The 24,817-nt window shown below is 37.7% G+C and overlaps 1 protein-coding gene across 6 annotated transcripts in view; it reads right to left on the bottom strand.

The window, feature by feature from the left end:
• Positions 1 to 3,975: 3,975 nt before the first annotated feature.
• Positions 3,976 to 24,817, bottom strand: part of CSMD3 (CUB and Sushi multiple domains 3) — an 804,446-nt gene continuing 783,604 nt past the window's right edge. For all 6 annotated transcript variants that reach the window (XM_072151297.1, XM_072151299.1, XM_072151298.1 and 3 more), the window contains 7 exons: positions 21,902 to 22,081; positions 16,292 to 16,357; positions 13,500 to 13,658; positions 11,103 to 11,215; positions 10,244 to 10,331; positions 6,566 to 6,698; positions 3,976 to 5,242 (listed from right to left, as the gene is read on the bottom strand). In XM_072151297.1, the coding sequence (XP_072007398.1) occupies positions 5,083 to 5,242; positions 6,566 to 6,698; positions 10,244 to 10,331; positions 11,103 to 11,215; positions 13,500 to 13,658; positions 16,292 to 16,357; positions 21,902 to 22,081 (899 nt within the window). In that variant the 3' untranslated portion in view covers positions 3,976 to 5,082. The remainder of the gene's footprint in view (positions 5,243 to 6,565; positions 6,699 to 10,243; positions 10,332 to 11,102; positions 11,216 to 13,499; positions 13,659 to 16,291; positions 16,358 to 21,901; positions 22,082 to 24,817) is intronic.

The raw sequence follows: 24,817 nt of genomic DNA, 5'->3' as shown, positions 1-24,817 counted from the left end.
GCCTTATGTTTGATTATGTCTTGTGACTTGTGATGCATGTTTAGTCTTTCCTTTCCCGGTAAGTGCAAATGTTGGTTTGATTTTGAGAATTTTTGTTAAAAATGTCTCAAATCCACATGGACACAAGCCATGTGAGGGGGTTATATACAGGAGAGGACACTACTATAAATTTTGAATTTGAGGTTTGAGGCTTGTTTGTGGTACCTCCTTCATCCTCATAGAGCATGCTTCATACATGCTAAAGAAGTGCCGACCCAAACTATGCCCCTGTATAAAACACTGTACAAGACGTTAAGTAAGGTATAAATTAAAACTGTATCAACACTGCAGCTTTACATTAGCATGTGTGTATTATGTTACTCTTCACAATATATGTCCAGTGATATTTTGTAGCATATAACATATTAGAGTGAATAAAGAGTGAATTTCAACAAACAATTTTGGATTAAACCAATAGTAATTATGGTAATTATAAAAAAAATGGCCCAGTGTTTGGAAGAAAATTTTCTTTCCTGGTTGGAAAAGTTGACTTGGGTACTTGGGTTGGCAATAAGCAATATCAATGAAAGAAAATCATTGAAGGAAGACTAAGGTAAGTTACAGATTTTTAATTCAGATCAGACTTTTAACCACAGGCCTACCTCTACTTTTTGATATTTGTTCTCCTTATGATATATTGTATGACTACCAACTTTCATAATACTCTACACACCTAACACTCTGGACCATAGATAAACTCTTGTGCCGCACCATTTCTTTGGAATTCTCTGCCCAGTTCATCTCCAAAAATTTAAGTTGTGCCCATAAAGTGCCTTCAGGCTTAAATTGTAGGAACTGCAGACCATTAGTCCAACCAGTCACAAAAGAAGGTAGTTTCATAAGAAAATAGTTTAACTTGTGTAATTATTTAATTGTGCACATAAAACTGTCATGGTACTTGTGAATGAATGAGAATACTTATGGATTTTAAATAAAGTTCCATTTTGAATTTTTGTAACTTTATTCATTAAAAAATATTGGAACATTGTGAATGCCTTAAACTCTGCACCAGGCCCGTTACTCTGCATTGTACCTAAGGGTCTCAAAACTTAAAAATTTCAGTTTCTCAATGCTTTAAGAGCTTTGAGAATTCCAAATTGAAATAAAATATTGAATATATATTGATTAGGACTTCTTTGCTTTCTAATATGTATGTAAAAAAAATTGTATTCCCAATGAGATAACAATTCTGGAACCTCTTTTCCTTAGATGTCATAATGTTTCTCTGTGTTGTCTCCTCGTAAAAGAAATGCTAACACCCTATTTATAAAACTTAAAAAAAAGTTTTAGGGTTTTTTTGGTTCCTGGAATTCTTAAAAGGATCTTACAGAATTGTTTGAGTTTTTTTCATTTATTATAATTCTTTTCTATGACAAAAGAGACAAGAACTAGAACAAGAAATTAAATATACGTCGTAAACATCTCCATCTTCACCACATTCTTTTTATCAGTTCGTGACTGGCCATTATATGGACTGAGAGCCATACTTCAAAAAGTATATTTGAACGGCCCTTGTGACCGGGCAGGTGGTCATGTGGGCCAGTAAAAAATACTGGCACACAGGGAGTGTGGGGCCATGCAGCGCACCAGCCAGATGCAGGGCAGGAGTTGGTCTTCTGGCTACATATGACTGCTGATGTCATGGTAGAGCCAGAAATAATGCATTCCCTGTTCTACCACTATAGACAGCATTGCTCTCTGTACTGGCAGCGCAAAGACGTCAATGCGTCACCAGCACTGGGCCCCTTAGTACAAGATGGAAGAAGCCACCCAAGAGACCAGAGGAAAGGTGAGTTCCTTTAAAAAAATAAAATTCTGCACTGCCATCAAAAGGCGACGGTTTTAATGGGGGACAAAAGAGAGACGCCCAATAAAAGGAGGCATAACGAGAGGGGACATTATAAATTGGGGGTATATAGGAGGTGGCATTATAAAAGGGGGCATAATGAGAAGGGGAATTATAATTGTATGAATAATTAGAGGGTGCACTATAAATAGGGGCATTATGACTGGGGACATAATGAGAGGGAGTATTATGAATGGGGAAAAAGAGGGGGCATTTTGTATATTTTAAACATATAAGTTTGTTTTTTTTAAAGCTAATAAAATATCAATGTGGCCCCATGAGAAAATTGATTGCCCACCCCTGGTCTAGTTGTACTCTGCACTGGTAACTAGCAAAGTCTTGAATATTATTAAAACAGTATGAAAATACCCTTTAAAGAGTCTTCAGTATTGGATTAGAATTTGGCAAATTTAGGCTGCCACCCAGAGCCCAGGGCTTCTACTAAACTGTAAGCTTATTGGGGGTCATTTACTAAGGGCCCGAATCGCGTTTTTACGGCGGGTTACCCGAATATTTTTTTTTTTAAAAAGTATCGCTGGACACGCGCTTACCTGCACCCAGCAACGGATTGTGAACTCCCTAGTGAATCGCCTTAGTGAATCGCTGGAAGACCCGAATCCACCGCAGAGAACGCGTCGTTGGATCGCAAATGGACGGGGTAAGTAAATCTGCCCCATTGTGTATATTTAAACATATATGTAATGAAATTAAACTCTGTCTTATCTATTATAACGTACATCAGATTCAAAGCTGAAGGAAAGTTGTGCAATTGTGATTATCTAAATGTGGTAAAAACCAAAGAGCAAACCTTGCAAAAAAATATGAAAGTCCACTGTTTTGTAAGAATTTTGTATAAATCTGGTACTCTACCACAGTCCTGGTTTAGAATATAATTCTTTCTCAATTTTATGCCAGTGGTTTGGGTATATTCTAAGGCAGATGAGTGGTTTCTCCCATTCTTCTACCCTTTTCGCATCTCAGATATTGTATAATTGATTGTGGATACACTGAGCATGGAAGAAATCTAGGTTCAAGTTTTAAAAATTAATAGGGATAGCCTGAGATTTCTGCCACACCAATCTAACTACTCAGCCAATCACCCATCAGCTTTGATGCAACTCAACCAGTGATTCCTGTATATCAAGAGAGAACAGGAGGTAAAGACCAGAGGGCCACCTGGGAAGCATCATAACAGTGTCATGTGATCAGCGAAGCCAGGACTAGAGATAATTTGATCCGAACTTCATGTTCCCTGTGTGAACCGGGCATATTTCTGGTGGCAAACTGCCAAAGCAAATTAATGATCCTAGCAACTAGCCATGGCTATTATCGGCCAGGAGTGTTCTCTTGGCCAGTCAAAGCCATGACTAGTTGCTAGGGGTGTATATTTTCCAGGTTGGCTGTTGGGCAGCAAAATCTGAAATATTGCCTGGTCACGCGGGGCGCACCCGAACACCAAACCAGAATGAGAAGTTTGGATGATCTCATCTCTAGTCAGGGAAACTTATTTATGACAACATTCAGACTTTTTAATTTTAAAGCTTTATGGGAATAAAATTTAGGCTAAAAAGAGATTGATATTTAGCAGAATTGATGTAAGAAGAATTATAACACGAGTGTCAAGGGACAGATCAGAACAACATGTTTCATTATTTGGCTTTGTCAACAAATCAGTCAGACAATTCCACCCTCTCAAGGCTCATTGGAATTTTTTTTTTTAAAGTTTTTTTTCCGAAAGGTTATAAGTAAAATTGATGTTAATAATAACAATTACTCCTTAATTCTACTATGTGTTCAATGTAGCGTTTGAGGTTAGTAACTTATAGGCACAATGCAAACCAATCATACCCCAAACCATGCTCAAATATGCTCAAGGCAGATGTCGTACATTTCTCAGAATAAAGAAAAAAAACATGCAGAAACTCGATGCAAGGATGGATATCGCTATGCATCTCACCATTGTTAACCCTCTTTGGCTTAATACAACTTGGCACAGTATGACCGACCAAATGGCGACTCAACACACTCACACGTCAACCATAATAAAACAAATTTAAAAAAATGTAAGTGATTGTTGACTACTCCAGCCGACGGATTTAAACAATTTATTAAAAAAATCTTATTACAGATTTTTACTTTTTTTTATTTTCAGAATAAATCAGATTTTTATTTAACATTGTAGATTAAAAAAGGGGCAGAAATATGAAAACCCACATTCTTCCCATATCCCAATACCCATTTGTAAAGGAGGCACTATCCTTCTTCCGAACAGAGGAATCTGGGAATGCCCTTTACAAATTACGGGATAGGTAAGGAAGGAAGCTATATAGAATAAGAAGTAATATTCAGTATATTCAGGATTATTAGCTTGGGCGGATTCCTTATCTGGGCGTGGTAAAATAGGTTCCCTATATATACTGTTAACCGTAACATGCATAGCATGGGATATTTTAGTTAACATTATTCAATGAGCAAGGCTCACTAATGGTGAGTCGTATACTGTAAAAAACAAAAAATTCGGGGAAAATACATAGGACTCTGGTGAAAGATCGGCATAGCATCCCATTGTCGTCAATATAGTGGCTGGCTAAAAATGTTTTTATAAAACATCTTCCTCTTCCTCTACAATGCCATTGGGTCAGTGGATAGAAAATAAATAATACCTGTATTTCATAGGCCTTAAAAAACAATCAATGCAAAAACACTTAAATCAACAAGGGTCTTTTTCAATGTTGCCAAAGCACGAAAATGTAATATACCTAATGCCTGTAATTTTTTTTTTTTTCCTCCGGTAATTATAGCAATTTTCTACCATATATTGGTTTTCTTTGTATGTTTTTATGTTGTTCGAGACCTTCTAATATAGTTTATAAAGCACAGTAAATACTGATAATGGATGCTCCTCCAATAAATGCAAAGTTTCGCGTTTAGATAAATCTCCTTTTTAAAAAAAAGAAAATAAATTGTAATTCAGCACTCATAGAGTGCAATGGATATGCTGGAAAACTTCCCATGTTGCACACGAAGAGCTGTTTCAGTTCTGTTCTGCATGGATCCTCCAAGATTTTGTTTTTCTTCCAAGACCCCGAAATTTTGTTTTTTTTAAAAATGTGCTTTAATAGTAGCGGTGAACCAAGTAGTGCACGGCTGTACGTCCCAGTTTCCCAATTTTCTGCAGCAACAAAAGTCTTCCAGCATTATACCATTGTGCATACTGTGTTCAAATTTGGGTCAAACCGTACTGCTTTTCCTTCCACAGATTTTGCATTGGTGTCATACATTGGGTTTTCAAAAGCTGCTTGACCGTTGTTATTTTCATGTACAGAGCATCCTGTGTACTGTGTTTTTGGCGCAGTCCTGTAATATCAATCATAAGATGTCAATATTATATGTCATCATATTAAATAATAATATTTACATTATTAATCATTAAGTAATTAGATTACAGAAAAGAAAACATGGACGGCACTAGTTTAGGCACATTATATCATATTGTTTAGTATAGTTTAGTTAAGCTTAGGCACATTATATCATACATTAACATCCTTTGTCCTAAAAGAAAATCACAATACAGGCGATCCCCTACTTAAGAACACCTGACTTACATACGACCCCTAGTTACAAACGGACCTCTGGATGATGGCAATTTCCTGTACTTTAGCCTTAGACTACAATAAACAGCTATAACAGTTATCACTGGTGTCTATAATGAAACTTCATTGTTAATCCTGGTTCTAATGACAATCCAACATTTTTAAAATCCAATTGTCACAGAGACCTAAAAAAAATTTGGCTGAGGTTACAACTATAAAATATACAGTTCCGACTTACATACAAATTCAACTTAAGAACAAACCTACAGACCCTATCTTGTATGTAACCCGGGGACTGCCTCTAACTGAGCTTTCACTAGTACATTGATACCTTCAGCGTCGAACAGGCCCACCAAACCAATGGTGGACCCCAGAGGTCAAGCAGATCACGACCAAAACTGGAGGCCACTAGGGTCTATTACCTAGGGCCTAATAGAAAGGGGGCCATCTAATTTTATCTAGTGGGGCCCATGAACCACAATACAACAATAGATACCTTCACCAAATCCCCCCTGCCTCCCGCGGTAACCCAGGATGTGTTGCTTTAAAATAGCCCTTAGCGTGGCACTGCCCAAGAGTGCAGGCAGAGACCTTGAGTCACTCTATACTGATCAGGGGAAGAAGGAACCCCATTGGCACGCAAGTTCACCACCACTGCCATCCACGTACACAACTTAGACAAGTTTTCGTCTAATATGAAATGGAAGGGATCAATTTCTTATAAGTATCTTTTTATTCGCTGTACTCAAATGCACTTTGATATACACCCACCAGCCAACATATGTTAGAGACCCAAAATATTTGGGAATTTTTTGATTTTGGCTACAAGTGTATATGCTCACCCGTTGAAGTAGAATAATAATTTCTCATGTCTTTTGGATGACAAATTATCTTTAAAAGGTTATCATTAATAATAAATAGCAAAATAGGGGAGTTATGTTCCATCTTTGATTCTTTTTTTTTTGCAAATTACAATAATAAAATTATCAACATGAAAAACCTTTTCTGAAATTTGGTCCTGCTGCGAGTTTATTAAACCTCTGATGATATTTGACAGTCCTATAGCAGAAATTTATTGTTAACTCACCTTTGTTTATATAGATAAAAGCCGAAACCTGCGAATATTAGAGCGAAGAAAGGCACCAGGATTGCGATTGCAACAGAGCTGCTATTTGTCCCAAGTGACTGGTTTGACGAATTATCCTCTGACATGTTAATTCCTGTCAACAGAAAACAAGATAAGAATATGACTTATCTGGAGCGCCTTGTAATTAGTACATCATGAAATCTTATTTTTCGATAATAATTTCTGCATCATGACATGAGGTTTGCTGGCCGTAAACAAACAGTGGGAAATGACAGGAGGTGGGGAAGAGTTAATTGAGTCTGCGGCTTCTCAGTTTCAAGCGGCGAAAACACAATTCACTGAAAATTATCTTTTAATGGGACTTTAAATTTTAATAGAACAGTTTGTGTAAGGACGCCTTAAAGGGAACATGACAGCAGATTCATGCTAGATGCAGCGTAGAGAAAAAACACTGGGGCTGATGTAATAATTAGCCCACCAGACTGTCACATGCCGGTGGTTCCGACCTCCTAGTAATTCCTGTACGGCAATCCGGCGCCATAATTAAGATCAGCCTATACCAGTGTTTTGTTGCAGGTTGTAGTAAATTTGGCTGGACAAAGCATCCCCACCCTGCCAGCATTTTTCTTTTTAGGTGGGGCACTTGTTGCATGGGGGTGTAAATTCCATGGAAAATACCAAACTGTTGTACAATGCAAAAAAGCTTGGTTTGACATGCTGAAAAGATTCTTCAGCTATGATCTGGCTACTCCCCAAATCATTTGCATTGATGAAAGGTTTCTCGCCACAGTATCTAAGTCCCTCCATAATTTACTTACTGGGGTCAGTGTAGCAGTTTTCTGGAAAATGAGGTATGAAAAAGTTACAATATCTGGTGCATGCCATTGAAATTTCAGCTATTCTGCTTCTCTGCGCAATGCATACCACTTTTTAAAAAGTGTGCCTAGTGGGGCAGGGATAAAGGTGGCAAGGATGGGGAAGCCCTGGTCAGCCAAATTTAATGTAGCCTCTGCAAAAATAGTGGGGCAGATTAGAGCATGTACTGGCAAATGACTAGATTTCAATTCCGGCATATAAGTGCTGTATCTAAGCATATCTCAAAGACCCACCAAAATATCTTGATTTTATAGTTTAGAAAGGGGAGTCAGGACTTGTGATGAGTGGACCTTTAAAATGTGTCAGAACGTGAATTTTAAAAATCTGTTTTGGTCCAGGGGAACCACATCTAGTAACACCCACAGAGAAAGTCATCAATGCCATGTTAAATCACAGCAACATGCCCACGACACTGTGAAGCACTATTTTGGGGAGGGTTGTCGCTCCCATTGATGTTATAAGGGAGCCATGTTCCTCCCCACAGTGATGGAGCCCTGCACTGCCATCATGGTAGTGCCAGTGAATGTCCATAACAATTTTAATGCTGCTGGTGACTTTGCCATTGGCATTCAAACATTGGCATGGCCAATAATGGTGGGGAATTTGAGCCAAACTCAGATTTGCGGTTCGGGTCTGCTCAACAGTAGTTGAGACACAACAGAGAAATATCTGTTAATGATTGGTACAAGTTAATTAATATAACAAATAACAGGTTCAATAACTGCATGTGATGGCCAGGGGTGCACTAGCCATAATGGGAATTGAGCCTCTTATCTCAGGCAGCACCACCTGCAGCAAAATGGGGGGCAGCATTAGGCACGCAGTCACCTACTACTAAAGGAAGACCTGACTCTTATGTCAGACATATCATGGAGAACCCACTTACTAACTATTTAAGTGAGCAGAGGGGATGCTGTTCTATTGTTCGTCTTAGACAGCAGATAGTTTATGTTCCCCTGGTCATAACATATTGCCATTATCTTTGGCACATCTGGCAACATTGGTTTTAAAACTCGAGACCACTCTAGGATCACGTCCAAGCTATGTACCATCCAAAATTTTAAATATATTGAAAACAAACATAAATCAATTAAATTAAAGATCTCAAAAATTCAAAAATTCTTTACTTCACTGCCATGTATGGCGGAATCTCTTTTTGCCTATAATACGTGAATGGACTATTTAGCCACATACATGGCCAAAGTTTCCACTTCAGAAGGAAGAGCGTGATCTCCTCTATGAGATCTATATACTCTTTCAAGATGAGAAATTCTTATTTTTATTTATAATAAACATTTCTTCTCTATGGAATATATTTTAGAAATCAAGTACATCTCCCATTCCAATAAATATGTTTTGTATGCAATGAAATTTCTGCCTCCGTATAACGAGCACCTCTATATTTCATTGAATATTCTGTAAACATAATAAAAACAACATCTGCATCGTGGCAGAATATATTCCGCTATAAAACCCCTACATCTTCCTTAAGTCATATAATACACATCTTCCCTCCTATAGGCAGAGCATGTATGTGCACATGTAGAGCATTCCGTTCAATACTTGTCTCCAAAGAAAACAGATTGAAGCAATTTATAGTTTAATAATTCCTTTTTTTAATGAAGTGACAATTTTTGTACTTTATCACCTCGAAAGTTCACGAGGGAATGGAACATTTTCATTGTCGTATTGAATAATTAGATTGTAAATATGAAGCTCCTGTTTATAGTAAATCCATAAAAACAAACAGGTGTTTTTTCTTTACTGTAGGCAAGATTGCTCTCAATAACACTGACACAAATTGGCGAAGGGAACGGTCTATGAATCATTTATTAGAAGAACTGATGCAATACAGCGCTTTATCCATATAGTCAGTGCCTTGGAAATAAACAGCATTTATTTCAGCCTCAAAGTGTAATTGACCAAGTGTCCAGCCGGGAATATACAGTGCATATAATATATATATATAGTCAATAGTTTCCCTCCATCTGTAGGTTGGTAAAACGCCCTATCATTTTAGAAACAAAATGAGAACTGTCTTTTATATTATGTCTGGCATATGGCTGCCATCTTGGAACTAGGGAAATATTTCTGAATCTGAAGACTGTCATGGAGCCAATCAAACACGACCAAAACTGTAACTGAAATTAACTGCCACAATTAGATCTTCACTGTCCCTAAAGTAATCAAAAGTTATGACTACAACCGGAAACGTTCCCTGTGATGCACAAGCTTGAAAGCGCTGGATCCAATCATTACTAACCCACATAAGAATCTATGGAGAATCTTTGTGTTTATGACTTTTGAACCACAAGACATTTGGCAATCTGAAGCAAAGCTGGTCTTTAGTGTTAAGCAAAGTCGAACCGCAAAGTTTGGGTCCATACCGACATGAACTTCAGTAAGTTTGTATCTGGATCCGGCTCAACACCTCTGCTAATAACACCTGGTATCTGTGCTGGCACCGATCGTGGCTAATATTTATTTAAATGCCGCTGGTAGAGCCACCAGTGTAATTTAAACTAATTTGGGGCACTGCCATATTGGGGGAGGATCAGCTCTCTGCTATGCTCGCCAGACCAAAATTTTATAGGGTGTGCTCACTGGTTTTCTTTGAGATGAACACCATCCCATTGGTAAAAATTTGCCCTTGATTCAATATTTTGGCTTTCAAAATGGTGGCCATGTTGTTTGTGTATCTGGTAGAAAAGATGATCTATGAAGGTCCTGAGCTTTGGACACTCACCACTTAAATATTGATTACCTATACTTTGGATACTGTAATATATAATGATCACATACCTATACTCCTTAATCCAAATTGTCCATAGTCTTTCCCATGAATCGACCCTTGAAAAACATATGTAGCTCCATCTGGTTCAGCGGAGACCTTGCAAATGTAACATAATAATTGATATATAAGGTAATCATTTTGAAATATGCACATTTCACATAGTAATTCCATTTCCATTTAAACAATGTAATGTGATTTATATAAATTTTTACATAGATAAGACCATTTCCATATGTTAATGAACAGGACGAGGACTGGGAACTGGGAAAGTTAATTGTTGTTTATTGTCCACTTGTAGGATACATTAACATGCAGGAATCTTTGATATTGTACAGCACTAAATAATAGTTGTCGATACTGTGAAATCAATGTCAGCTCCCGATTTGAGTATTTTTGGATGATCCCCCAACACACACCCCCTTTATTTGGAGGATCAGGCAGGTGTTCTCAAAGAGAGGAGGGATGTAAGCTACTGCCAGACCCCACTGGTGGATTGTCTCCTGTAAGATCTTAAAGGGCTTGTTCAAGATCATTATGTTTATTTAATAGTCATGGGGGGTGAAAAGAGGTAGAGGTTTAGGTAAGTTTTAGCCAGAACCACCTCTCTCAAACTTCTCCTTTCAGGAAAGACCACAATATAATACATATAAAATGGTAGACCAGTGTTCCCTTTGTATAGGGGCATCTGAAATCTCGTAGGTTTAGACACTTATGTTTGATAGTCATGAAAAGATGTTCCTAGAAATACTTGCATCCCCTACCCTTTTATTCTACTCTGTTTAGACCACGTTAATTCATCTCGATTCCCTGACTCAATGTCTTATCCACCCAAGCATAATAAACACATTATAATAGATTTATGCTTACAAATCCATCCATTGCCCATTTCTCATCTTTCATTTTGCTCAAGGAAGTGTGAGCGGATGATTTTACTGAATTTATGTGCAGGATTAAACGTGCTTCTTGGCTTTTGTAAACTCCTAAAAGAAACACAAAAAGTTTGTAGAAACAATAAGTACAATAGATACATATAGGCAAGTATTGTAGGGTCTAGGTAGAAAGTATTGCCATTTCTATCAATTTTTAAATGGATAAGAAACAATAATACTTTTTTTGAGGAAATAACATGACTTTGAAAGACTAAAAATCATACTTTTATGTCCATAGAACCTACTGTTAATATATACTGTTTATTTCATGATCAGCCTTTGGATCTCAATGGGTAAACTATAGAGATAAGCGAGTATACTCATCCGAGCTTGATGCTCGTCGAGTATTGGCATACTTGGACCGGCTCGTTGCTCGGACGAGTATTTCCCCTGCTCACGATCGAGCATGTCTTTAAGAAAAGACAGTGAGGAACAGTGAAGAATAGAATAAAAACAGTGAACACAGGATCATTTAAGTGAAAAACAGATTGAAAGAACACAGTGCAGAACAGATTACAGATGTTCCATACATCGGCAATCTGTTCTGAAGATGTGCAGAACGGTGTTCTCCGTAATAGTATCTGAGAACAATATATGTGTAGAGAACACCTTCCAAATGTTCCCATACATCTGGAAGGTAATCTTCAAACATATTTTTCTCAGACACTATTGCGGAGAACACCGATGTACGGAACATCTGTAATCTGTTCTGCACTGTGTTCTTTCAATGTGTTTTTTCAGTGAAAACATCTGCAAATATCTGGAATTTGTTCTTCTTCACTGTTCTTTCAATGTGTTCGTTCAGTGTAAAATGCTCGAGTCTACCATTGACTTCAATGGGGTTACTTCAATAACGAGCACCCGAGCATTTTAGTGCTCGCTCATCTCTAGTAAACTACATTGGTCAGAAGTGGATTATAACATAAGTGGTTTGGGGAGTAGCCTTTAAGGGGAACCATAGCCACCCAAACCACCATCCAAATTTTATACTGAGAAGGTCTCCCCATGAAATCCTCGTATATCTGTTCCTGCTCTCAATACACATGTACACAAAAGCCATTTCAGATACTTTGCAGGTCCCCCAAAGGTTCTTGAAACTGCAAAATGAGAGCCTGATTCTAGATCCATAAATAGGACATGAATTCCAGACTTCTATCGGCTATAATATTTATACAGCAGGGAGAACATGCACTAGAACATTAGCTGTGCTAGACCTTTAAGGACTAAGCCATTTATTGTGGTTTTTATAATTGCATATCTTTAACAATAATATAACTTATCAGGTTTGCTTTGCGTCACTTTGTTACCATTCCTGGCAGTGATAGGACCAGTTGTCTAGTATCTATAATGTCCAGTAGTTAACAGCTACCAATAACTTCAGTGCATTCTTATTTTATTGCAATTCCCTTCCCTATAATTTAGGGAACAAAATAAGCTTAAATGAGTGTTTCTAACCACAGCCGGAGCCATAAAGCTATTTTGGTGAAAAATGTCACTGAAATGAGAACAGCCCAGCCTGCAGTGATGGTGAGAGATTTACAGAAGAAAAACTATTAAAATTATAGATAAGACAGTGAAAAGAATCCTCCTAAAGGTATTAAGTTTCACTTTTTAATTGTCATTTAAAACATTTCCTTAACGTTTACAAAAATAGTTTATTCTATTTCACATTATAATTAAAAAAAGTTTTTCATTTTACATAATTTTTTTTAAATGTACGTTTTTTTTATACTAAAGTATCTCCCTTTAACCGTATGTACTTATGAAATTTGATCAGTAGCTGTCTGACCTGCATGAACTGAGTACTAATATGCAAAAGTACAAATTGGGTTTGTCGGTGGAAACTGAAGAAATGTAATCTATTCCACTGATAAAGGAAAAATATATAAGGTGTTCGGGAGAATATGTGAACAATATAATTAGGTTGCAGGGACATTTTTATTGAAGACAGCACAGCTTGGCTTGGAAATTCAAGTCTGATAGGCTTAACTGGAAAAAGTATTTTATAAATGTCACTGAACAGAGATCTGCTTATTCTAAATTCCCGAAAACGAACCTATTTCACATAGGTAAATTACTTGAAATAAGAAAAAAAAGGAAATCATTAGAAAAGTTTCATCTATACTTTTAAGTTTGAAAAATCCGGCTGAAGATGTCCAAAGAGTAAAAATTGCAACTCTAGCATTCTAGGAGAGCTGACATTACATGTTAAATAGCACGGGCCATATAATTAGGGAACGATGCTGAGTTCACAAGACATGAGAAGAAAAATGAATAGAAAAGTGACAATGTAAAAAAAAAAATATATTGTCGGATAGGAATAGACAATTATTACCTGACAGAAGGAACTCGGTGTTGCTATTGATAAGCGTAGCGTTCACCTTCCCTGTTGATACATTGTAGCTATTAACTGTCAAATTCATTGGTTGATTTTTTCCTTTCAAGTTGTAAAAGCCTTTCCATACGTAATTCCGAGAAAAAACATCATCCGGAACTGGAGAATGAAAAACATTTTATTAAGAAAAGTGTTAACAAATGTGTCCACTCAGACATTGGGGCTCATTTACTAAGGGCCCGAATCGCTGTGTTTCCCGAATATATTACCGTTTTGCGCCGTTTGTCCCTGAATTGCCCCAGGTTTTTGGCGCACGTGATCGGATTGTATCACATCGGCGCCGGCTTGCATGCGACGGAAAAATGGGACGTGGGCGTCGGAAAACTCAACGGATTCGGAAAAACCACAGTATTTAAAAAAGAAGTTGTGTCGCAAGTTGACACGCACTTACATGCACCAGGAAGAAGAAGGTGAACTCTGGCGGACCTGGGCGCAGCAGCGACACCTGCTGCATATCGGGCAGATGACCTTAGTGAATCCCAGCAAACGCGAATCCACGTCGTACAATGCGCCGCGGGATCACAAATGGACTGGGTAAGTAAATGTGCCCCATTGTGTTAGTGAAGACTGAAATCATCTAACCATCTAATTGTCAAACCATAATAATAATAATAATAATAATAATAATATAATATATTAATTATAATTATTTATTATTAATTATAATACCATATTAATTATAATTATTTATTATTAATAATAATACTTATTATTATTAGATAGTTATTATTATCTTTATGAAGGTCCATCTGTAACACAACTTATATAGCTTGCCAAAGAAACAAGTTCTAAGGTGAAAAAAAGAATTAAAGGTAAAATTGTGACCCCCATATCAGATATTGAAATCTGTTGGTGTCATGTAATTCTTTCTTTCTACTTCATTAAAGGACAGTTGGACACCCCAAATATGCTTCTATAATTATCTGATTTTTAGGGATGCTTTTCTTTAGTCATTTTTGTCTTTAAGGAGGTCCTCTCTATATGTGATCAATGTTTATGGCCCAAAAAATTACTTTACTTAAAACATTTGATTGTGCTGGTCTTCTGTTGAATAAATGGGGTCAGGGAGTAAGAGTTCTCCTTACAGAGACATTGCCAATTAACGCTGACTACGAGGCGTGTGGAGACTTATAGCTATTGATGCTCCACTAGTGGATTCTGTGAATTATGAAAATACGTTTTCCAGGATGGGATAAGGAAAACCATGCAGCTTTTGATGCCCTTACCATCGAGCATCACTTTCAGGAAGCCTAATGACATGATGCAGGATTAAAGCCAAACTGGTATGTCTATAGATCTATATCTATTTCAGAAGGAACAGATTCCCAACTGTAGACAGCACTGTTTCAATGTGGCTGCGTCTCTTCAGTACAGTAGGTAGTGGTTTAGCTGAGTAAAAAGATTTCCCTTATATTATCGCTTGGAGTTATGCTAATGCTTTTGTCTTTTTGTGCTAATAAAGTTTTAATAATTGAAGATACACCCCCTGAGTTATGTCAAGGACGTTAACTTTAAAATAACATGTTAGAAGCTTAAATTTAAGGTGAAAGCCGAAACCTGTAGATCGCTACTATGTTTTTATCCAATGTCTGGTCTAATAGGGATTTCCAATAAAGCCTGAAACAGTTCTGGAAAGCTACGTTGTGCCGGATTTTTTTTCCTGAGTAAGAGGATTTTGACTAGGGTCAGCGAGTAAGAGCTCTACTTATGGAGACGTTGTCAATTAAGGCTGCCTTGTAGGCATGGGGAGACTTATAGCCATTGATGCTACACCGTTTCGAAAAATTTATATTTGCGTTTCTCGATTTTTGTTATCAATAGTTCCCTGGAGCAATAGAAAACTACTGAAATGTGAAAACTCCCATAGAAAATAATGGCTCAGTTTGGCATCCGTGAAAATCACTGAACCACGAGAAAAATACCATGCGAGAGAACGCGCAGGGACGATGTTCTTTGGCCGCTCATGTTTCTTTCCTTCTAAGTCAACATAAATACACATACAATAGAATAGAAGTCATTTACCAAAATTTATCATAAAGGCTTCACATTTTTAGACAATTATTATTACTAAGCTGAAGATATAGGCAAGGTCTGTTTTAAGGAAACGTAAAGTAAACACAATAAGGCACATTTACAAGGGTCCGTACACCGCATTTCCATCGGGTTTCCCAACTATTTCAGATTAGCTCCAGATTTACAGGTGTTTTCGGAACTCGGGAACGGTTCTTTCATGCTACACAAATCGGGGGGGGGAGGGGATTGGATTGACCGTCGGATAACTCGACTGATTCGGACTAAGCGCAGGTTTTAAAATTCAAATTGTGTCGCAAGACATGCACTTACATGCACCGGAAAGAAGAAGGTGAACTCCGGCGGACCTCAGCGGGGAAGCGACAGATGCAGGATATACGGCGCACGATCTTAGTGAATCGCGCCGGAATTAATCCTCGTCGGACAACGCAACTCAGGGATCGCGACTGGATTTGGTAATTAAATGTGCCCCAATGTCTTGATGGAGAATGAATTTTTTGCATTTCAGGATGTGCTAAATTCACAGTTCTTCACACGATTTAGCAAATCATATTTCTTTTTCTTATAAAAGGAACAGATCAGAAATAAATGATCCACTATTTAAAATAATAATAATAATTACTATAAATATACTTATGGAATATACTAAGAGAGGTAAAAGGTTTGAGTTTTGAAAAGCACAAAGCATTTCCTCTACTTACCACTTAGTTTTGGGCCTGGAGTCCCCATTACTGGCTTTGTTTTATTCTCAAAAGGCTTTGAGCCGGCTAAGAAAATATACACAACAGTATTATTTACAGTGGAACATTTGTAGGACACTGGTTCTATTGTGCATTGTGTACAATAGGATAAATATAGATAAGTATTAAAATTATTTTACCTTTAATTAAAATGAACAAACAATATTCTCAAATATATCATGCGGCCCAAAAATGAACTAAAAACAGGTTATGTATAGTTATTTGACTGTTGTTGAACACAAACTCAATTATATATATATATATATATATATATATATATATATATATATATATATGTATATATATATATATATATATATATATATATATATATATGTATGTATATATATATATATATATATATATATATATATATATACATACAGGCAGTCCCCGGGTTACGTACAAGATAGGGTCCGGAGGTTTGTTCTTAAGTTGAATTTGTATGTAAGTCAAAACTGTATATTTTATAATTGAAGTTCTAGACAAATTTTTTTCTTTTGTCACAGTGACAATTGGAGTTTCAAAATTTTTGCTGTAGTTGGACCAAGGATTATCAACAAAGCTTCATTACAGACACCTTACAGCTGACCATTGCAGTCTGGGACTATAGTAAAGCATCCAGAGAGCTTCAACTAACTATGGGTTGTCTATAAGTCGGGTGTCCTTCAGTAGGGGACCACCTGTATGTATATATATATATATATATATATATATATATATATATATATATTTGCAAAAAATGGCAGTGTACTGTTTTCACATAAAAGTCTCAGAGTGCTGCCATTTCTTGCTGTTCTACATGTGGATGGATCTTGGTCAAGTTTCTTGGACTGTGCACCTGAGCTGATTATCATTATATTTGAGTGCTATGGGTAGTAAAGGTATATATATATATATCATAGAGTAATACGTTATAACTACTTTAATCTCCAAACACCATGTCTTCCCCCATCTATCTGACCCTACTTTACTATCCTAATATCACTTATATCCTGATTCAGGTCAACCTCCTACACCAGTAACAGCTTTGATAAGGATGACCCCATTTTGGGAAAGATTCTGCTCCCCGATAATTTTATCAGGAGCAACGACCATGCTCATACTGGTGGCACACAGTGTTTGTACTGGTGCACACGACCACAGTGATTATTGGTTCAAAGGGATTATCAATAATAGGCCATCAATATATGATTGTGGGGATCCGGTCCTGTACTTATCAGCTATTCCCCCTGTCACTTACAATGTGGGTAATTCTCTTGACTACTAGGCCACAAGCGGTGACACAATTGTCTAAATTAGTTCTAGGTATTTTGTTATATTATTATTATTATTAGCCTATATTATTGTCTTAAATAGATTTTCCATCATTTTATTTTGATGGCCTATCTTTGGATATCCATGGTAGGCCATCAATACCTGGTTGGAGGTAGTCAACATCCCATTCTGCACTTAGCAGCTGTTCAGCCTGGCATTTGTGCAGGTAGCAAGTAGCAAATTTTTTATGTGAATGGTAGTGGTTCTTGTAGTTATGGTCAGATACTATAGGTGATTCTGGCCAACCACATCATGTAGCAGCTGACACTAGAGTGTTCTTGGTTTACAATTCTTGATCCTGGTGGTATATTCCCTTAAATACCCTGGACCTAACTGAAAAGTTCCTTTAAAGCATATCTTCACCCCTGCCATGGCAGATGTCCAGGTGACAGGGGATTGATGCAGAGTTGGATGGGGATACCCCATACCGAAGCATTGACTATAGGATGGAGCACAGTTCTAAAATCTTCTTAATTTGATTTTCCTAAAATTAATCGGTGCCTCCTGGTATATCTGGCACAATGTGCGTGGCACAAAGCACAAGCTCTAGATAGATTCCACGCTACATGTGTCTCATTTTCCTATGTGTTACGTTGTTTCACTGTAACAACAGGTGTTGGTAATACTGGTCCAAAGGGCCCTTTATCAGGTCTTGAAGAATATTCAGTGCGTGCATCCAAGTGCTTCTTAGACTATCTTACACAACATAACCTCTGGACCCCTTAAACACTGAGTGAACTCCCATAGGACCAGTAATTATTCACCTGTGTGACTGCACCTTTATAGTCTCTAAACCAACTGTGAAATACCAGGAGAAAAGGAAAACCTGCTTTGACCCCGATCTCTTGAGACAGATTTTACAATAACTCCGAAGGTAGAATTTAGCTTTATAAGCCATTAATCACAGAGGAATAGAAGTAACACCAGGGAACAAAACATTTATTGATGTGCGACTTCTTCAAGTTCTTCAGAAAATGAAGGTCGTTCACACGGTTAAAGGATTGCAGATAACGTTCTCTTATGATTCCATGTAAATATCGAAAAAGCAACATGAAATATATTATCTTGGCTTTATATATAGAGGGGGGGATAATATTTTTACAATCAATCAACCTAAAAGGGCATAGCCAGAACATAATAGAATAAAATGGGGAGGGGGGAAGGTTATTGAGTGTAAAAATGAAAGAGGTTTCCAGTTTCATCAGAAAATCAATAGAGGAACAGTAAAAAATGCTCCCCTTCCAAAGACAACATTGATACTGCTGGTAGAGTTGGAAGAGACCAGTAATCACGTGACCAGGGGTAGTAAATCAGTGACCTCAGAGGTAAGGGGAGCTAAAGTGGTATTGTTTAGCAGTGACATCGCCATTCCTGATTGGCCACAGCAATCACATGACCACAGACTCTTCCAGCTCACCAGGTGGGGAAAACAGCGAAACTGAAGAAATCCACGGATACAGCTCTTGTAAAGGTAAAACCATCTTTATTGGTTTTTACATGGTATCCAAAAGCATTGAACAGGTATACAAGAACGTTGACCTGTGTACCTGTTCAATGCTTTTGGATGTCATGTAACGACCAATAAAGGCGGTTTAACCTTTACAAGATCCATGGATTTCTTCGGTTTGACAGTGTACCCAGCAGTCGGTCTGGATCGGAGCTTTACAAAGACATAGCCGTAGATCTAGGTGAGCTGGAGAAACCTTGTTCTAGTTTGGCGTAAACAGTGACCCCCTGGGGGCAATGCCATGGGAACAGCAGCAAGGTAAGTAAAATAATTTTTTCCCCATTGGATTTTTCTTGGGACTTTGGAAACCTCTATAAAACAGTTAAGATTAATTACTAAACTCTACTATATAATAGTATGCTGTGTCCATATTTCATGTAAAGAAGGCCACAAATATTGTGTATTCACTTCAAGTAAGATGTTGAAAAGAAAAGCTTGTTCAATACTCTCTGTAAGGTATAACTGAATTATTAGCAGTGGTTCCCTATCCCTTTAAGTACATGAGCCATTATAGACTTCAGGATGCAGCAATTCTTTTTATCTATTTTGTTGTTTCCAAATCAAAAACATATTTTATTGTCGCCCCAGCTGTATAATTATTTGCCTTTTGTGAGATGGGTTGTTCCTCTATTGGCACAATGTATGATTGTATAATTCTACAAATCTACCATTGTTTGTTTCTTTGTTTTTCGGAAAGAAAATTTGCCATGCTGTGTAAATTATATTATTTATTATTTAATTTTGTTCTCAGGTTGTTGCTATAAAAGGAAAAGAATTATTTTTTAGTTTTTCACACTTTTTCAAAATAATTTCTATTTGTATTGTTGCATTCAAATTCATAGCATTTTTATTTCTGTATTCCCTTATGTAATCTCAAATGCTTAATTTTTGCGTGATGACTTTTAGTTATCCATGGTGATCAAGGGCTAATGCATTTAAAGGACACCTGTCATCAGGTCTATTTCTGTCACTACTACCTGTTGGAGCAGCTCACAAGGATCCCATCCCAGCCTTTATCTAGTTATTTCATACATTATTCATTGTAAAATCATCTATTCTTTATTATGTAAATGAGCCTGGTCACATGGTCAGAGGCAGTGATGTCACCCCTGTTACCCCTCCCCCTCCTCATATCTGTGTGTAATGTATAGTAAAGCATAGTTAGTGTATCTGCTGACATGCTGCATCCTCCTAATACACAGAGACAGACATCAGCTACACATGTACCTGACATGTTCCGCTATAACATGGCTGCATCCTGGAGCTGTTGTATCTCTCCTTTACACACACACATACACACACAGGCTGCAGGGGGCGTGGCCACCATCAAGCACATGGAGCAGCCATTACATGGAGCAGCTGTCAATCAAGCACTGGGGGTGTGGCTGTACCTACCACTCATGAATAAGCTGGACAGCTTGAATATGCTAATGAGTCATTGGACATTTCACAGGTCATTTGCATACAGCTTTAGGACCTCATTGCTTAGGTTTACAGGCATGTAGAGGGACAATGAAGGGATAGAGGCAATGCTTTCTAATGGCAGTTTATGAAAATATATTTAGTTTAAGGGGGTTATTTTGCATGACGGGTTCTCTTTAACTGATATCTTTTAATTTAAAAAGTAATGATTTTTAGGTTTCCTTTTTTAAAATGAGGGTCACCATGTAAGCTTAATAATTATGTAATTTAATGGAACATATGAACAATATCAATTATCAATAGCCATTCTCATAGGGGTGATCGACAATCCTACTTCTCCAGACTTCCCTTTGGTAACAAGAGTACCGACCCAGATTCCAAATAAGATAAAAGAAATGCTACTTTTCCAATTTTTACTTTTGCAGCATTATCATCTTGAAAAGACCATGGGACCTTAATCTTAAATCAAAAATCTGAGAAGTTTTCCTTAAATTAAAAGGATTTAAAGGAAATCTTCCATCAAAATCCAACATGATAAACCAGGGGCACTTACTCACAGATCCAGGCACCAGGACTGTGGTAATCTTCTTATACTTGTTAACCATGGCCTCCTTCCTTCTAATATCAACTTTTAAAATTATGCTAATTAGCCAGAAGGGCTCCCGGGGTGTTACTAGAGCCCCTTCTTCCTAAATAATAATAATAATTCCTTTATTATATAGTGCACACAGATTACGCAGCGCTGCACAGAGCTTGTCATATCAGTCCCTGACACCAATGGGGCTCACAATATAATCAACCTACCAGTATGTTTTGGTGTGTGGGAGGAAACCAGAGAACCCGGAGGAAACCCAGTCAAACACAGAGATAACATACAAACTTTTTGCAGATGTTGACCTGGATGGGACTTAAACACCCTCTAATTTTGATTAGTTAATTTTCAAAAGAAGGATAAAAAATATAGGGTGATTACAACAGTCACGGTGTCTCGATCTATGAGTAAGTGCCTGGTGCCCGGTATAACATGCTGGAATTTGATGGTAGATATTCTTTAAATAAAAATAATAAGGGACACAGTTTTATTAATATTTTATTTGTCTAATTGAAATCCATACTAAATTAATATAATTAACTGGATCAAAATCAATATTTTGAAAATAATGTCTTTTAAAAATTGGAATCCAAATTGCTTACATTCTTTTTCAACATGGAAATCTCAGTGAAAAATAAAAAAGCCATGAAAAAAAAAAAATCAAGTCTAGCATTTCATTTTTCTGCCAAGTACAAATAATTCAAATGTTTCAAGACAAATAATATTACATTACCTGTGCAAACTGGAACTTTTCCGCTCCATGTGTTATCTGGCTGGCAAATTCTGTGCTCAGTTCCTCCCGAGAGAAGATATCCCGGCTGGCAAGTGTAAATTAATGTATAACCAAGTGACGGAAGATCTATTCCAACAACATTTGAATGTAATGGAGATTCTGGCTGCTTGCAGCTGTGGGCTGTAGAATAAACAACTGGTAAGCGATGGAGCTAGAACCCATTACTATCATTTATCTGTGAAATTGCTACAAAGTTTTTCATTTGGTGGAAGTATTTGTATAATTCGGGCACAATGTAAAATTCACCTGTAGAATGACATTGGAGGATCCTGATATAAGGACACAAAGTAGACAAAGAACTTGAGAAAACAGAGAAACTATACAGAGGGAGAAATTAATTCTCTGAGGAATGTCTGCAGCAATTTGGAACCAAGCTGGAACCGGCCCAAATAGTAGGTTATGGTCATGAATCTTTACAGGTAGAGTTTGACCTTTCTAATCTGCGGCTAAGATTGACACATTACAGAGCTTATGCTGAAGAGATGAGTGGCCTGATGTAATGCCAGATTGGTGGCCGAACAGCCAATCCGGCAAATTGACACCCCTAACAACCAGCCATGGCTATGATTAGCCTGTGGAAGACCCCTGGTCAATCATAGCCATGGCTGGCAGCTAGGGGCAACAATTTGCTGGATTGACTGTAAAGCTGCCAATATGGCAATACTTCTGGGTTCTGAACAGGTTAAGGTAGCATGTGGATTGGCAGCACTATGCTGCTTATGTAAATTGTGGTGGGTTAGCTTCTTACTGTCCTGCTTTGGCTTACCCACAGCAAAAATTTCATCATGTATGTCTCTGGCCTTGACAAATGGGAATCAAAATATGGGAATAAAAAAAAATCTGCAGATTTTTCTATTTTCTGGAAGATGCAGCATTGTACAGAAAAGAGCTTTGAAAGCTACATACAAAGAATTTAAGGAGTCACAGGGGGCAAAGAAGAGTCACATCAGGATGCCCCCTCCAGGAATGGCTGATATCCCATTTTCTAGGAAAATCCTCAGAAGTAGAAAGCATCGTCTAAAGGTAACTTATGGTGCTAGTTCTGTAAGACACCTATCACCCGTAGGAATTCTTACATGTCATGAATATGCAATGTAATCATAGTATCAAAGCAGGTTAGGATAGAAAAAGACATCAGTTCATAGAGTCCAACTTTTAAATTCTACATGAAATAACTTGATTCAGAGGAAGACAAAAACCTTGCAAGACTGATGTCAATCAGCCTAAAGCAAAGAAAAATGACTTCCAATTCCCTAATATGGTTGAACCACCTCTCCTCTAGGAGTAGAGGATGCCCCCTGTCTATGGTGATGGTAGCCTCCTATCCTCTAGGCGTAGAGGATGCCGCCTGTCTATGCTGATGGTAGAAGAGCCTCTGCTCTTGGGGTAGAGGATGCCCCATGTCTAAGGAGATGGTAAAACCTTCTCTCCTCTAGGTATCGAGGATGTCCCTGTCTATGGTGATGGTAGAATTATCTCTACACTAAATGTAGAGGATGCACCTCCTCTATGGTGATGGTATAACTGCCTCTCTTCTAGGGGTAGAGGGTGGTCTTCTCTATGGTGATGGTTGAACCACCTCTCCTCTAGGTGTAGAGGATGCCCCCTGTCTATGGTGATGGTAGCCTCCTATCCTCTAGGTGTAGAGGATGCCCCCTGTCTTTGACAATGGTAGAACCGCCTCTCCTATAGGTGGAGAGGTGCCCTCTGTCTATGGTGATGGTAGAACCGCCTCTGTTTAGGGGTAAAGGATGCCCCCTTGTTCTGGTCACAACCCTAATTAGAAAAGATCTTTGGAGAGATCCTTGCACTGCTCATTCAGATATTTATGCATTGCAATGAGGTCTCCCCTTAGTTGTCCTTTTAGGAAGCTGAATAACTCAAACCTTTCCAATATATCATTGTATTTTTTGCATTCATTGTATTACTCGTATGTTCACAGTTCTTTCTCTGCAAAATCACATTATTGTGATCCTCTCACAGGAGGTGACTGTGGAAACTAATTCCTCACAATGGGTCCCCTTTTATGCAATACCACAGAAAGAAAGAAATATTAAACGGAAACAAGAGATATAGGCACTCCATCCTTATACAATTTGTCAGTCTACAACATTTTCAAACAAACATATATACAAAATCTATTTTTGGTTTGTGGTGATTTGGGGACAGGTTTTTCGAAAGGAGGTGGAACCTAATGATCTTTGTGTCCTTCTGCAGATAGAGCACAGCGGAGATGATCCTGCATAATTCAGGCCAGGGGTGAACCATCCATGAGGCAAGTTGAGCCTCTTGCCTCAGGCATCATATCCTGCATAGAGATGGAGGGCAGCATCATGACATGTGACACTGCATGTAGAACTCACATGCAAAAAAAAAAACTGATATATTACTGGATGAGGAAGTGGGGTTGCTGTTCTATAGTATTTCTTAGGTAGCAGAAAGTTAGATTTATCACTGATTCAGGAGAGAGCATTGAGGAGGATGGGGCATGTCCAAGCTCCCTGCAAACAAAAAGCCTTAAATATTTCATAGTCTAAATGTAATTTAAGACCAAAAGGATATAAAGCTGTTGTGCCATTCACACAATGGAGTCTGGAATTGTGCCAAACCCAAACCCAGACAGAATTCATATAAAATTAAAACTGGGTTTGGTACTTTAGCCCCTTTAAATCTTGTATGTATTAAGACTAGAGATGAGCGAGCACTAAAATGCTCGGGTGCTCGTTATTCGAGACAAACTTTTCCAGATGCTCGAGTGCTCGTCTCGAATAACGAGCCCCATTGAAGTCAATGGGAGACCCGAGCATTTTTTAAATAAAACTGAACAGTAAAAGAACAGTGCAAAAAAAAAATTCC

This window comes from Engystomops pustulosus, chromosome 5 (genome assembly GCF_040894005.1).
Source record: "Engystomops pustulosus chromosome 5, aEngPut4.maternal, whole genome shotgun sequence".
In the NCBI taxonomy this organism is placed as follows: domain Eukaryota; kingdom Metazoa; phylum Chordata; class Amphibia; order Anura; family Leptodactylidae; genus Engystomops; species Engystomops pustulosus.
Note: the sequence above shows the minus strand (reverse complement) of the source record. Positions and strands in the feature narration are given on the sequence as shown.